This window comes from Nothobranchius furzeri, chromosome 17 (genome assembly GCF_043380555.1).
Source record: "Nothobranchius furzeri strain GRZ-AD chromosome 17, NfurGRZ-RIMD1, whole genome shotgun sequence".
NCBI lineage: Eukaryota > Metazoa > Chordata > Actinopteri > Cyprinodontiformes > Nothobranchiidae > Nothobranchius > Nothobranchius furzeri.
In genome coordinates, this window is record NC_091757.1 from 33,183,035 (window position 1) to 33,197,963 (window position 14,929).

Below are 14,929 nucleotides of genomic sequence, written 5' to 3' on the forward strand. Positions count from 1 at the left end.
CTGAACTAGTTCTATTATTTATTTTTATACAACCCACCATGACCAGAGAAAATGGATCCAGAGTGTAGGGTAACTGAACCAGAGGGAGAGAGCATTAGCTTCTTTATCTAGCAGGTGGTGGCAGTCAGCTTTTCTAGTCTGTGAATTAAAGTACCACCCATAAATGACACCAATGGCTGTAACAGTTGGCACACAAATAATGAATGATGCACTCAAGCTAAAAAGAAAGATGGCTCCCACCTTCTGTCGTGTCATGGAAAATCCTTTTGGAGCTTGTTACTGCGTGATATTTGTTGTTTCCTCGTGAAAAATTCCTCCAAACACATTTTTGGCAACATTCGTGCATTTTCCTGTCTCAGCTTCAAACTTTGAGGTTTGCTTTGAAAACCCTGCAAAAACCTTGATGGAAACCAAGTGTGTCATCAGGCCCTGCTCTTCCCCTGAAGTTCTGAGCTGGAACATGCCTCCCCTGGAAGTAGGTCACTAACGCCCACTTTCTCCTAGTTGCAAGCATAGATTGGTTGGTTTCATGCTGCAGTTGAGAATGTGACCTCCATGTCCCAGATGACTGCTTTAAATGTCCACCGGGACCAGAGTGGATATTCTGACAAATTACTTCTGGACTGGGGACAAAACACCACTGTAAAAACCACGTGTGCTGTCCACAAGGACAAATGTTATGGCTAGCACAGATATGTTTGTTAGACGACTGTTGTTTTGTAACAGACCCTGTAGTCATTAAAGTGCCAGATTGGAAAGACCAATACCAAGGCCAATACAACAGCAGACTAGCCTAAAACGCTGTTGTGGGTGTGTTTTGTCAAAGCAGGTGTGGGTGGAGCTTCACTGAAACAAACTATTTAATTTCCAGGTAAATTCAGGCTGATGAAAATAACTCGTATGTGAAATAAAGGACATCTCGGTAGTGCAAACGGTAATGTTTTATCACATACTGAGCCTACCTTTGCTCTTGAAGGTTTTAAATAGCTTGGTATGGAACCTTCAATATGAACCAGTGTAGTTTTTGTCAACGAAAACGATGATGAATTGATTTCTTTGACGCCACTTATTCTCATGACAAAAAAGACTCTGCTAAAAAATATCTCTATGGTGACTAAAACTCTACAAGAAGCGTAGGAGTTTTCATTTATGGAAATTATGCTTACAATGCACAACAGCTCTGCTGCTGTCTGTGTCCAAGCTGCAGACCAGCTTCACTCAGTGCCCAGTGCCTCCATGACGCGGGAACGTGCGGCGCTCAGCCGCTCATTGAGGAAGTAAACGGTTAGAAATATGAGTGACGTAGCTACTTTTAAATATATTCGTAATATTAATACATTTCTAACATGTGCTTCCTGAAAAAGTCATGATTTGGGTCAGATAAATGGAGGAAATGACAGGTCTTATCTGAACCTATTTAAGATGAATGTTTTAAGTCAGTGTCAGGATTATTTTCTTTGGGTTCCTAATAACGTGTCACAGTTCTGCTTTTTTAAACCAACAGCTTAACAGTTTAAGCCCATCTAAATAATAATGAGCATCAACAGTGACGCTCAAGAGCATAACTGGGTTATTTGTGTGGGCTCATGAAAACTCACAACACCGCAACTTTGCCAAAATATACATTTAAAAACACTAAGTTGTAGGTCTGATAACTCAAATAATAAATAAATTACACAGACATTGTTAAAATTCTATTACTATATGGTAAATGGCCTGTAATTGAAATAGCATCTTCTAGAATCCTGGAACCCCCCAAGGCGCTTTACAACACAGTCAGTCATTCATCCATTCATACACATTCACACACTGTAGTGTAGAATAGACTGTGTGCCCCCTAAGTGTCTGCTAATGAAAGAAAATCATACATTTCTTTTGTGAAAATCTACTGAATGATGCACTGATCCACATCAATAAATTATATATATATATATATATATATATATATATATATATATATATATATATATATATATATATATATATAGTTGATCTCAATGTTCTTTTAGAAAGGTTTGACACCGAAAATGATAGCCTCAATGTAGTCTTTAGTAATATCTTAGACTCAATTGGTTTTACCCAAAGAATACATAGCTCCACCCACTCCTGCCATCATGCATTAGACCTTGTGCCGACTTATGGCATAGAGTGTGAGGAAATAACAATATTTCAACAAAATCCAGTCCTGTCGGATCACTTTTTGATAACCTTTGAGTTTTTTATAACTGATTTCTCGAGACATGAAAGTAAATTTCACTATAGTCGGTCTCTATTTGACAATGCTGTTGCATCTTTTAAACCAACTGTTCCATTTTTAATATCTTCAGCATCTCGTAGCAGAGGGCAATATTTTCATTTCTAGCCCTTCACAAATTGATGCTTTAGTTCATAATTTCACTTCTTCTTTACGTGTGGCATTAGATGATGTTGCCCCTTTAAAAAAAGAAGGTAATTAAGCACAGGAAGTTGGCTCCCTGGTTAATTCTCATTTATGAACTTAAAAAAAAACTCTAGAAAATTGGAGTGAACATGGCATTCTACACACCAGGAGGAGTCCTACTTATCCTGGAAAAATAGTCTTGTGCTTTATAAAAATAAGCTTCGACAAGCTAGAACTGCTTATTTTTCATCGCTAATTGAGGAGAATAAGAATAATCCTAAATTTCTTTTCAGTACAGTTGCCGAACTTACACAGAATCATAGCTCTGAATCATCTATTTCCTTAGCCCTCAGCAGCAACGACTTTATGGGATTTTTCACGAGTACAATTAATTCTATTAGAAACAAAATCATTAGCATCCTCCCTAATGCAATTTCTTCTTCCTCAGTAAGTGAGGCAGCATCAGAGGTAACTGTAGATCCTCATCAGTGTTTGAACCATTTTGATCCAGTTGAGCTTTCAGAGTTGTCAAAAATATTAGCTTAATCTAAACCTTCAATTTGCATTTTAGATCCAATCCCAACCAAATTATTTAAAGATGTGTTTCCTTTGGTTACTGCCCCCATTCTAGATATAATCAATTTATCCCTAGTAAATACATATGTGCCACAGGATGTTAAGGTTCCTGTAATCAAACTTTTACTTAAGAAACCTTCTCTGACTTCAGATGACCTAATGAATTATGGACCAATGTCTAAACTTCCATTTTTATCCAAAGTCCTGGAGAAAATATTGGCCAACCAAGTATGTGAGCATTTAAACACTAATGCTCTGTTTGAGGAATTTCAGTCTGGTTTTAGAGAGTATCACAGCACTGAAACTGCATTAGTGAGAGTTACAAATGATATTCTCATGGCCTCAGATAAGAATCTTGTGTCTGTTCTAGTCTTGTTAGATCTCAGTGCTGCCTTTGACAGAGTTGATCACAATGTTCTTTTAGAAAGGCTTAAACATGTTGTAGGGATCAAAGGAACAGCACTGGGCTGGTTTAAATCCTACCTGTCTGATCGATATAATTTTGTAAACGTACATGACAAATCTTCTTCATACTCCAGGGTTACTTGTGGAGTATTACAGGGTTCAGTGCTTGAACCAAGTCTTTTTACTATACATATATGCTCCCAATTGGTAAAATTATAGACAGCATGGGATAAACTTCCACTGTTATGCTGACGGGTTAGGGTTAGGGTTACATCATACATCAGTGATCTGATTGTTCCATATGTTCCTAACCGAGCACTTTGATCTCAGACTGCAGGTTTACTGGTGGTTCCCAGAATATCTAAATATAGGATGGGAGGCAGATCTTTTAGCTATCAGGCTCCCAGCTCCCAGCTTTAGTCCGTGAGGCAGACACCTTATCTACTTTTAAGACTAGGCTTAAAACATTTTATGTGATAGGGCCTATGGTTAAAATCTGATGTTAGCCCAGACCTGGACAAGTGGGGGAGTAGAGGGAGGTGGAGTGTACAGTCGGTAAAGACGGCTCTCCCTTGCCCTGCCTCCAACAGGCCTCCATCTAAAAGGCTAGGTTATCCAGAGTTATCTCTGTAGTTATGCTGCTATAGGCTTAGACTGCTGGAGGACATACTGACCACTTTCCACACTCTACTACTTTCTTCTACAATCTGCTCTTTAACTGTATTGTTTCCTACTATTTCAGCTGTTAACTATGTGATTTTCTCCCCAGAAGAAGCCACAATGGTGTTCTGCTGAGCTGTGTTGGCCTCATGGTGGGGGCCATCGGCTTGAACACTGTTGCTAAAAATGTAATCATTCTCCCTCTCCTGATAATAAGATTTTACTTTCTTTCACATTGAATGTGCTACTTCTAGTTTACCCATTTAATTATAGATTAACTAGGATAAATACAATAAAGTTTATCTCTTACCAAATAGAATATTTACTATGAAATCACAATGTAACCATAGAAACACTACTTGGTATATATGTTTGTGTGTGTGTGTGTGTGTGTGTGGGGGGGGGGGGGGGGGGTGTTAGCCTAGTGAACTAGACCAAATTCTTGCTTTGCAAAGAATGGTCTAGGCATGCTCCATTGGAACCTCAGCAGCTCCTACCAGGACTCTGGCTAGCCAATCACAACTCTCTAGAGGGGTTTCAAACACATAAAGAGCTGTGATTGGTCCATAATGGTGGGCCAATCATAGTGCTCTATCTGCTTAGTGAACAAATCGCAGAGCTTTATCCGCTTTGTGGGCCAATCAGGGCACTCTATATGCCTGGTGGGTGGGATGATGCAACAGAGTGAAACAAGAGCACGTCACATTCATTGTCCAGTGGAATGCGGAGATCATTTGAAAGACAACGGTAGAACCCGCCCCACAACCGAGAGCCGTCAATGGAGCATGGCCAGACTAAATAATACATTTATTTAGTCTGGCTTGCCAGGCTAGGTGTGTGTGGGTTGGTGTATGAGTGTGTGTGTGGGTTGGTGTGTGTGGGTTGGTGTATGAGTGTGGGTTGGTGATGGTGTATGCATGTGTGCTCTGTCTTCTCCATCCCCAGTGAGTCGTGACGGATGACTGTTTATACTGAGCCAGAATCTTCTGGAGGCTTCTTCCTGTTAAAAGGAAGTTTTCCTCTCCACTGTCGCTAAATACTTGCTTAGTATGAGGATTGATGCAATTTGCTGGGTTCCTTAAATAGGAAACTTTTTACTGATTGGCTTAATGAACTGACCTGTATTGGAATATTTACTATGTGAAGTGAGACGAATCTTGTCATTATTGGCGCTGCATAAATAAACTTGAATTTAAGTGAATTGAATATACAGTATAGTGATTATCAATAAAGTAAAAATGAAAATAAAAATGATACCACACTGGGGATAATTGTTTTACTGAACAAAATCGGGGGCAGATAAGATTGTGTCTTTAATGACAAAGTGAAACTTTAAATTGAATTTTGGCTTTAAAATGTGTTTGAAAGAAGTTTATCTACTGTTTGATTCAAACTTTCAACTAATCTACAGTTGTTTGTGCGATATTTTTGCAAAAAATTGTATTTTATTATATTTACACTTGAATCGGCTGGATAACAATCAATGTTAAGAAAATGTTTAAAAGAGAGAAAGGGAAAAACAAATTTTCTTTTTTATTTTGAAAAATCTAACAGGAAGTGGTTCATACAGCTAGCTTCATTTGCTAAGAAAACGATGTTTTTAAAGGGAAACCAAGGTTGGTGAGGTCTGTGGTGGGCACAGCGGCTGGAAGGTAGGTCTAAACTCGTTTTTGTGGAACAGCTGTCCCGACATCGTTCGTGTTCCGATCCCCTAAACATATTTGATCAGTGGCTTATCTGTTCGTTTAGCGGAAATCAAGATGCGGCCAAGAGTCAAGTCAAGACAACTGGTGAAGTGCAGGCTAGCAGGCGTGCTAGATTTAAGCTAGCAGAGCTAACGGCACCGCTAACAGGTCCACAGGATGGTCAGCTAAGTCATAGTAGTTTACTTCTTTAAACTTAGTTAACTAAAGGTGGATAAGAGAATAGTCTGAAAACATTGTCGGATTCTCTGGCGTATAATTTCTCTTAGTGACACTACAGTGGGGTTATAGATGTAACACCCCCCTCCTCCCACTTAATGTTCATAAATATAAACAGGGACTTTATCTTTAGCTGCTGTTAAAGCAAACTAAACTAAAAGCTGCTACTTATTTCATAAAACAACATACAAATGTCACTTTTTATGCTGTAATAGTGTCAACCAAAACAGCTGAAAAATAAAAGAAAGACATTCAAATATACCTGTTTTTGACCCCAGGATTAAGAAATCATGAGAACTTTTTGTACTGTAGATTTGTATTAACGTTAAATTTCAGAAAAGTTTCCAACTATGACATTTATGTTTTTTACACTCTTGCGAAAAAAGAATTATAGAAATTCATATAAATGTTATATTGTAGTCTTTGCCCTCTCGAGTACATAATAGTAGTGAACTATGAAGCCTTATTACCAGTGTTTTAACTGACTGGTACAGAAATGCAAATATCATTCAGTACTCAACTTCCTCTTTCTGTGGTGATCAAGCAGGAACTGCTACAAGATTATCCTGGTGATTTTACTGCAAGTTGTTCTATAGCATTCTTTATGCTTGATAATTCACTGTAATTTGCAGGTTTTATAATTTGTTTTGGTAAAAGTACCCTTTTCATTTTATTTGTACTCTGGCCTTCACTCAAAATCCTACGTCTGGAACTAGTCTCATAACCATTTCACATGACATACTGCAAACAATAACTAGTTTATTAACATTTTACATGTCTAAATATAGTTTTAAATACATTTGCTGCAAATTGTTGTAAGAGCTTTGTCTGTCCACAGATTTTAATTTGCTTTAAAAGGAAGAAACAGGAAACAGCTGATTACCAGCTAACTACTTGAACATTTTGATTGTGCAAAGTAAATGTGAAATGTACGCTGACTGAAAGAAATCCACCAGGTACATCTGTTAAACTTTTGCCAAAACACTTATTTAATATAGGCTAAATTGGCTTAGCATAATGTAACAATAAAGTGATGATTTTACAGTGAGAAAATCCCAAAAGAGTCTTAACGTTTCAGTCATGTTTCCATCAGTGATGTGGGGTCGCCGTGTTTCCCGTGAGCATGACTACAAACCAGCGCCGACAAATCTAATTTGACGACGACCAGCAAAGAGCTCCAGAGTTGTTTGAAGTGGTTGCAGTAACCAGATTTACCACAGGATGTCATTGTTACTTCTTTTCTACATAATGCACCTTTAATGAAACTATGCATCTGTGGCAGCATCCTTTAAGGACTGTACTGTTTTCTATGTCAGTGGAACTGTAGGACTGTCCTTGCAGATGGAGGGACATTTGTGGCAGATGGGTGGATCATTGGAGCAAGTTATTTATTGTCCTCTTGTGTTTTAGGATGTCTGCAATGCGTATTATCTCTAGGGGCAATTAATCCCTCACCTTTTCTCACCCCAACTACGCTTGATACTGATTATTACTGAAAAAGCAGTGTAGGAACTGCTGTAGCATCTGACGGAAATGTAGGTAATAATGTTCACCTGCTTTGGTCACCATGTTAAACCTGGTTTGATAGAAGCTAAATCGAGAATTAATCTGTTTATTTACCTTGTTTTTAGTTAATGTTTCAGTTCAAATGTCTTTGAGCATATAGGTTCCTCATAAAAATTCAGAAAAAAGCTCAAGTATTTTCTTCATCAGCTGCTCTAAATCAGAAACTGTTAATTAAATCTGGGAGTCTCAGTTGTGTTATTCAAAGGTCCAAGACTGATTTCCTGTTAAGGTAAAAGGTCCAGAGGAAATACATTATTTTTTCTTTACAACTTATAGATAAAATGAAAAGTGATGTTTTCCTGCACGTGTGTGCTTATGAACCAAGCATCATTTACAGTGTAGGTCGTACCTGCAGCGGTCACGGTTAAGAAACGGATCCGGATGTTCATCTCAGACCAGGATCCGGACTGAAATCACCTGAAAGTACTCTCATCTGTTACATGTTAACCAAATGAACATTTTATTGTTAAAAGGAAAACATTTATGTAGTAAACTAAACCTAGATTTCAATTAATGAATGAGTTTCAGAATCATTGTGCTGGTTTCAGATTGATTTGCCGTTCAGTCTGGATCTGGACCCGAGTCCCAAACTTGACAATCGCTAATCTAAACCTGTTTTTCACGGTTTTAACATCATGCAAGAGATAAAACGTTGAACACAGTGTCCATGTGATTTTGTTAAGTTTAGTGGAACTAAAATATTTTCTATCTTGTTAAAAAAAAACTTCTTCTCTTCAAAATGCTTTTGTATACAACATCAAACATGCAGAATATTTTTAGATGCTGGTTGTCTCACCATCACCAAGTAGCTGCTTACAAAGTAGCTTGTTTTACCCAGAAATGTGCACAGTATATGTAGAAACTAATGTGAGCAGAAAACTAGTGATGGCTCCCAAATCTTTTCTTTAAATGAAGTTATTTTCAGAAAAGTTTTTAATGATTTGACCTTTTTGGGAAAGCAGAGCTTCTTCCGTGAGGTTTTGTTATTTAATATTCCCTGTGAGCATGGAGACATACTTGTAACACAACACTGAGTAAACCGATACAGCGGTCATGTTGCTGTACCACGCCGTTGACCTTCATGTGCGTTCAGTCCGACAGCGACCTTCACAACGACTGTTGCTGTTTTATTTCCTTTTCATCTGTGTTGTTTCAGTAATGGCTTCCTTTAGGCTAAAACCCACATTGGCACAGGTGAGTTGGGGTTTGCAGTGGAGGCGTTCAGCACCGATGCAGTGAAGTGTTCTTTCAGTCTGTTTTTGTTTACTGTAAACAACAAGGGCCTGTTTCTATAAACATCCAGAAACAAGAGAGACGGAGGCCTTTAGATCTTGGGTCTTCTCTAACAAATCAGCCATCACCTGCACTTCCTGCTTTGTGGCTTTGTGTTCTCATCACCGATTCTAGACGGGATGGTTCTGTTCCTGAGTCTGACTGAATGCTGTGACAGATTTCTAATGCCCCACCCTCTTTGTTTCAGGTTGCTGCTGGTTGCTGGGTCCTGTGGAGCAGAGGGGCTGTGCCATTCCCCCTTTTATCCTCTCATGCCCTCCTTGTGTGTGTTTCCTAGTGTGTTGTTGACCCTGCACCCCCACCCACCCCCTACCTGACCTCTCCTGTCGTGTTGCCACTTTAGCCCAACGCCCCCCCTCTCACCACATGCTTGGGACAAAGCCAGTTCACTGCCAGCCCAATGACTGCCTGGATCGTCCTGCCTGTCAGCTTGTCTGCCTTCTCCATCACAGGAATATGGATAGTGTGAGTCATGGCGTGTTATTTGTGCTCTTACATCCAGGTGGATACGACAAAGACTTGAATTAATTGTATAATCTTGTGCGAGGACATTTACATTTGACATTTCATGGATTCTTTACTTGTAGATATGCCATGGCTGTGATGAATCACCATGTGTGTCCTGTGGAGAACTGGTACGCTTCATTCTCTATAGAAGTGTTAATACCGGCTTAGTTAAATAACTAAGTTGGGTTTTATAATCAGATGATTTTTACTGCTGACATCAGAGGAGCTCATCATGTTTCTGTTTCAGGTCTTACAATGTAACGTGCACAGAGGAGCTGCCCCGACCAGGCTTCCCCAAGACTTGTTGCACCATCCAAGACATCCCCCTCATCAGGTGTTCTGCTGCACCGCTCCTTCTTCTTACAGTTCAAGTCTTTGTTAAAGAAAACAAAACCCATTTTGTTTCAGCAAAGGGCCTTGGGGGTGAATTAGCTTCTTGTTCTGTTGAGGCTCTGTCAGTCATTAACCCACTCTTTTGCATAACTTGCATTTTTTTGTAAGGACAGCTCCAAGGAGCAACGTTGCAGTACCCCTCTCGTCCACTAGGGGCAAGTTCCCATTGACTCCCAAGTTTAAAATACCAACTTCAGAGCAAAAATAAACATGTTTACAGCCTGGAACAAAAACATTTTAGGTTTAATTGGTCTAGTTTACAGTCATGACAACTATGAGGTTTTTTTTTTTTGTAGTAACTCTTCCATGTGGATGTACAGGGAGCCTAAGTCTCCTCCCATTCCAGTCAGCTCATGGGTCCCTGGAAGAATGAAAAAATGAATGCAAGTTAACGGAGCTAAAACGTTATTTTCTAATCCGCTTAGCCTTGCGCCCTGGATCGCTTTTATGTTGTGCTGCAATTTAAATGGAAAGTAATAAAGGGTGTTTTGACCACACCAGTCATGTACTTTGTGATTTATCAGCTTGTAAAAGTTTGTAATTAGCATGACTACAAACCAGACATCTGCACGTCGCATATATGACGTCACCACATAACCTCCTCTCCCCAAAGAAGCTGCTACTTACCACATGACCAGATTCATGCTGAACTTACAGCCCTTTTCCCTCAGTTTTCTCCGTGTCTGGTTCGATGGCGTCACTTTCGTGAAGCGCATTTGTAGTCTTGGACTTATTTTCACACAAAACCTAAAATAGCATTTCCTCTTGTTCGAAAATAAGCAAGTTCTTGGTATCAAATTGTGTCTTTAAAATTCACGGACATCAACTGAAATCCGTGGTACAAGGTGAGCGGAGTTAGAAAGTAGCGTTTTTAGCCACATTGACTTGCGTTCATGTTTTCGTTCTTCCGGGGACCCGTGAGCCGGAAGTAGATGGGTGTGACTTAGGCTCCCTATTTAAAGCTTGAGTTTCTGAATAATCAGCAGTGTGTTCTTTTGGTTGACATGAGCCGTCAGCACTAGCAGCTTGCTCCAGAGTAGGCCTCAGCCATGGCTTCTTGTTAAAAGTGTTGCAGTGAACAGTTACTGCAATCACACCTAAACTACAATAGATTTGGAAGCTTTTATCCTAACTGAACCCGTGTCAGTCAGTCTGTCCTATTTTATCACTGATTACAGATCTGGTTATTGTTTTTAGTGGATGAGAGACGATAAACTTAAAAAGTTAAATGAACTAATGCATGAATGTGTCTGAAATCCAGTTTTCTTTTCTGCCCCACAGTAAATGTGGCTCTTTTCCTCCTGAAAGTTGCCTGTTCAGCCTGATCGGAAATGTTGGAGCCTTCATGGGTGAGTTCTCTTGACGGCAGAGATACTAGATGTTAGTTTTGACTGAAAAAATGTGCCTTTCCAAAACTCAAATACAGCTTGAACTGTCGATGGAGACTAATGAGGTCAAGGAAAGGTGGTTGGAGGAATTAGGCCAGATACATTTAAGAAGATTTTATGGAGGCTATTTGATACTTCTGGATCATTTGACTGTTTTACTGTTTGGACACTTATTCACTGGGCTGTGAACGATGCAGATTACCCAAAAAGGATCCAACTTATAGTTAGAATCACACTGATTTTCTACTCACCACATTTTATCAAGAACTTTTCCTCATCTTTGGTGTGTTCTTGCTGTGTTTAGTTTCAAATTCCATCTTTCAGTTCTTTTTAAAACACAGAAAAGGTTTATTTACCTGCAACGTTTCGTTTGCGGCTGCAATCATCATCAGGCTGATGCCGATGGTGGCGTCACTTCCTTCGTTTATCCGCGGGCAGCAGAGGGCGTTGTCACCCTCTGCTGCCCGCTCTCCCCTCTCCGATGATGCAGTCCCATGCACGATCCAACGAGTTGTGTGTTTTCGACTTGCAAGAGAAAGAGGCAAGTCGAACACACACATGAGCGGTGAAAGAAGAAGCAGAAAGTACAATAAAGAAGTCAGCCGTAACAGATCACTGCATAAGAGAAAACCATGTCATGGACTGGGACAACACAAGGATCAAAAACACCGAACAACAGAAATACAAAAGATGGATAAAAGAAGCTATCGAGATAAGGAGACATGGATGTGGGACCATGAACAGAGACGATGGGGCCTACACACTGGATCGTGCATGGGACTGCATCATCGGAGAGGGGAGAGCGGGCAGTAGAGGGCGACGACGTCCTCTGCTGCCCGCGGATAAACGAAGGAAGTGGCGCCACCATCGGCGTCAGCCTGATGATGATTGCAGCCGCAAACGAAACATTGCAGGTAAATAAACCTTTTCTGTGTTTTAAAAAGAACTGAAAGATGGAATAAGAACTTTTTCTATCGCTGGATAACACGAGGAAAATGTTTCGAGGAAAATGTTTCTCTCCTTTTGTTCCTTGAAACTACATTCAGTCTTGCTAAACTTGTTCAGTAATCATGTGACACATCACGAGGCTCTTTTGGAAACTTCACATTCTGAGGATGAGTCTCAGGCCTTCTGGGTTGTTTAGTTTATTTTCCTCCCAAACTGGCCCCGCAGTTGTTGCAGGAGTTTGGACGTCCTCTTAGCTTAGTTTTAGTGTAAGACGTGTGAAACTTCGCCAGCAAAACTACAAACTGAGTCATAATGAAGACATTTTTCTGACTGAACTGCAACAAGAACGTTATCCTGAAGCTTGCATGTCAGTCAAAACGTGTTTGTAGCTACATCACGCTGTAGTGATGCAAGAAAAAGAAGTCACATCAGTGCTGCATGAAACTGGAAATAGTCATATAACATTCTTGTGTCTCTAACTGGCTACTAACACTCTTGGTTCATTGGTTTGGCATAAACAAATATGTGTGTGTCCTGTGATACATCTTTAACACACCAGATTGAAATGAATTTACTCTTTAAGTGCTCTCTGGTTTACAACCTGTAGGTGGCATTTATTAGTTTAACATAAAACGTCGGCTAACTGATAGCCTGGCTGAGCTAACCAGCAGCAGCTCACTAATGAATAATAATGTGTCTCTACAGGAGCTGTGCACGTTTCATCTTAAATACTTTGTTTCTGCAGAGGAAATGTTTAATTTCACAGATTAAATGAAGCAGAAATAAAGAGATAGTTTGCTGCTTTAGAGGATCTGGTAGGCGAACATGAACTTTGTACATTATTCACTAGAAAACAGTTTTCCACGTTTGAACAATGAAATGATTAGAGTTGCACCGATCGATCGGCCCAGAACTCGTTTTTTTTTTTTTTAAAGATCGGTGATCGGCCAAAATCTGTAATCGGTGCAGCCGTAGTTGATGTTAAAGCCAATCATTGCTATAGAATAATTTTTGTTCATGTGTGTCAAACCCAGCACAAAAGTTTTGTTTTCAAAATTAGAAATATGAAAGTCTAAAGGAACAAATATGATTTTGTAGTTCAGACAGCAATCCTAAATATGTTCGTTTATGTTTGAGAACATTACCTCATGTCCGGTTGAAACGTGTTGGTTTTCTCAATAAAAGGAAATTGAAACATATACGTAATCTTTTAGTTGAGACTAAATCGCTATCAGCAAGTCAGGATTTTCACAAGATCTGTGATTGGCCAAAAACTGCAAACAGTGCACCCTAGCAACGATCTTCTCTAGGTTACCTTCCCCCAAAACCTAAATTGTCCTTTTTAAAAACACCTTACTGGATTTTCACCTTTGTCTTGTGAAAGAGCTGTGAGACTATTATGGGATTAGTTGTCTGTCCTCTCTGGATGCAGCAGTGCTGATGGCCCTTATGAATTACAGGTGGGGCTGCTGTCTCATTAATAATGAATGCAGCTTTACACACACACACACACGCACGCACGCACACACACACACACACACACACACACTCTACTCTTCTCTCCTGTCTTCTTTAATCACCAGTCACTTCTGCCCCATTTTGCCCTCTGGCCTTGTTTTCACCACCCCAGCTGTTTTTTCTATCACTTCTTCACTTTCACCTCTTTTACTTTCTCATCTGGAGCAGCACTTGGGCTGCATCTGTAAACCGGAAAATCTTTCAATAAGAGTTAAAAAAGTAAGAATCTAAATTGATCCAAGTTTAAATCCTGTGATTTTGATGTTTGAATTGTGTGTTTGGCTTTTGTGTGTGTGTGTGTGTGTGTATGTCTCTTGCAGTGGTGATGGTGTGCTTTCTGCGCTACGCCCAGGTGATCGAACACAGCCACCAGAGCTGGGTTAATACTGGCGCTCTGGTGAGCGGCTGTGCCAACGGCGTTGGTCTGGTCATGGTGGGAAACTTCCAGGTAAGCAGCAGCGTGCTTTTTCCAGCCTGTGGGAGGTGTCCTCCTGACTGACTGTTTCTGGCCCACAGGTTGACCATGCTAAATCCCTCCATTATGTGGGTGCTGGTGTTGCGTTTCCAGCAGGCCTGCTGTTCGTATGCCTCCAGTGTGTGCTCACCTACCGAGTGGCCATGACCACCCTCGACTACTGGATGGCTCATGTCCGGGTGGCGCTAGCGCTGGGAGCCATGGTGTCCCTCGTTCTCAGTATCCTTCATGAGTCACGGTCGCGTCCTGCAGATGTTTGAACAATCTGCATGAGGACTCCGGGCTTGACTAATGTTTATCTCCTGATCTAAAACCCTTTTGTATAAAAGATAAAAAAAAGTCCGTCAGGCTCATCAGATTATTCCCTCGTCTGTTGTTTAGGCTCAGGTCTATTGTTTTTAGTTCTCGTCTCTACCAGCGATGTTGGTCCTCCTTAATTTGTCCTCTCAGGTGGCATCTTCTTTATCCATGAGAGCTTCATCCTTCAGCACGCTGCAGCCATCTGCGAGTGGGTCTTCACTGTGGACATCCTGGTCTTCTACGGTACCTTCACCTACGAGTTTGGCACCGTCACCACTGAGACCATGATGGCAGGCCTGCAGCAGAGCCACCATGGCTCAGGAGTCATCATGGACCCCATGTCCCGGGCCTCGACGCTGGGCGGGGTGACAAAGGGTCTGAAGTCCCCCGGAGGAAGCAGCACATCCACACATCTCAACTGTACCCCAGAGAGCATAGCTATGCTGTAGCTCCGCTCTCACGACAAGTTCCTGCAGAGGTGCATCACAGGCTCCCACAGGAAGACGAGCAGCATGTGGAGGAAGAGAGCAAAACCCTTTTATCTTGAAACTTCAAACCAGGTTTTTCTGTTGTTGATGCAACTCAATCTGGTTGTTTT

The 14,929-nt window shown here is 40.6% G+C and overlaps 1 protein-coding gene across 1 annotated transcript; it reads left to right on the top strand.

Moving 5' to 3' along the window:
• The first annotated feature begins 9,002 nt into the window (after positions 1 to 9,002).
• LOC107393563 (transmembrane protein 150A) lies at positions 9,003 to 14,929 on the top strand. Its single transcript, XM_015972015.3, has 7 exons — positions 9,003 to 9,267; positions 9,390 to 9,437; positions 9,557 to 9,643; positions 10,984 to 11,051; positions 13,877 to 14,004; positions 14,073 to 14,250; positions 14,482 to 14,929. The coding sequence occupies exons 1-7, from the start codon at positions 9,203 to 9,205 to the stop codon at positions 14,778 to 14,780; spliced, it is 873 nt and encodes a 290-aa protein (XP_015827501.1). The 5' UTR covers positions 9,003 to 9,202; the 3' UTR covers positions 14,781 to 14,929.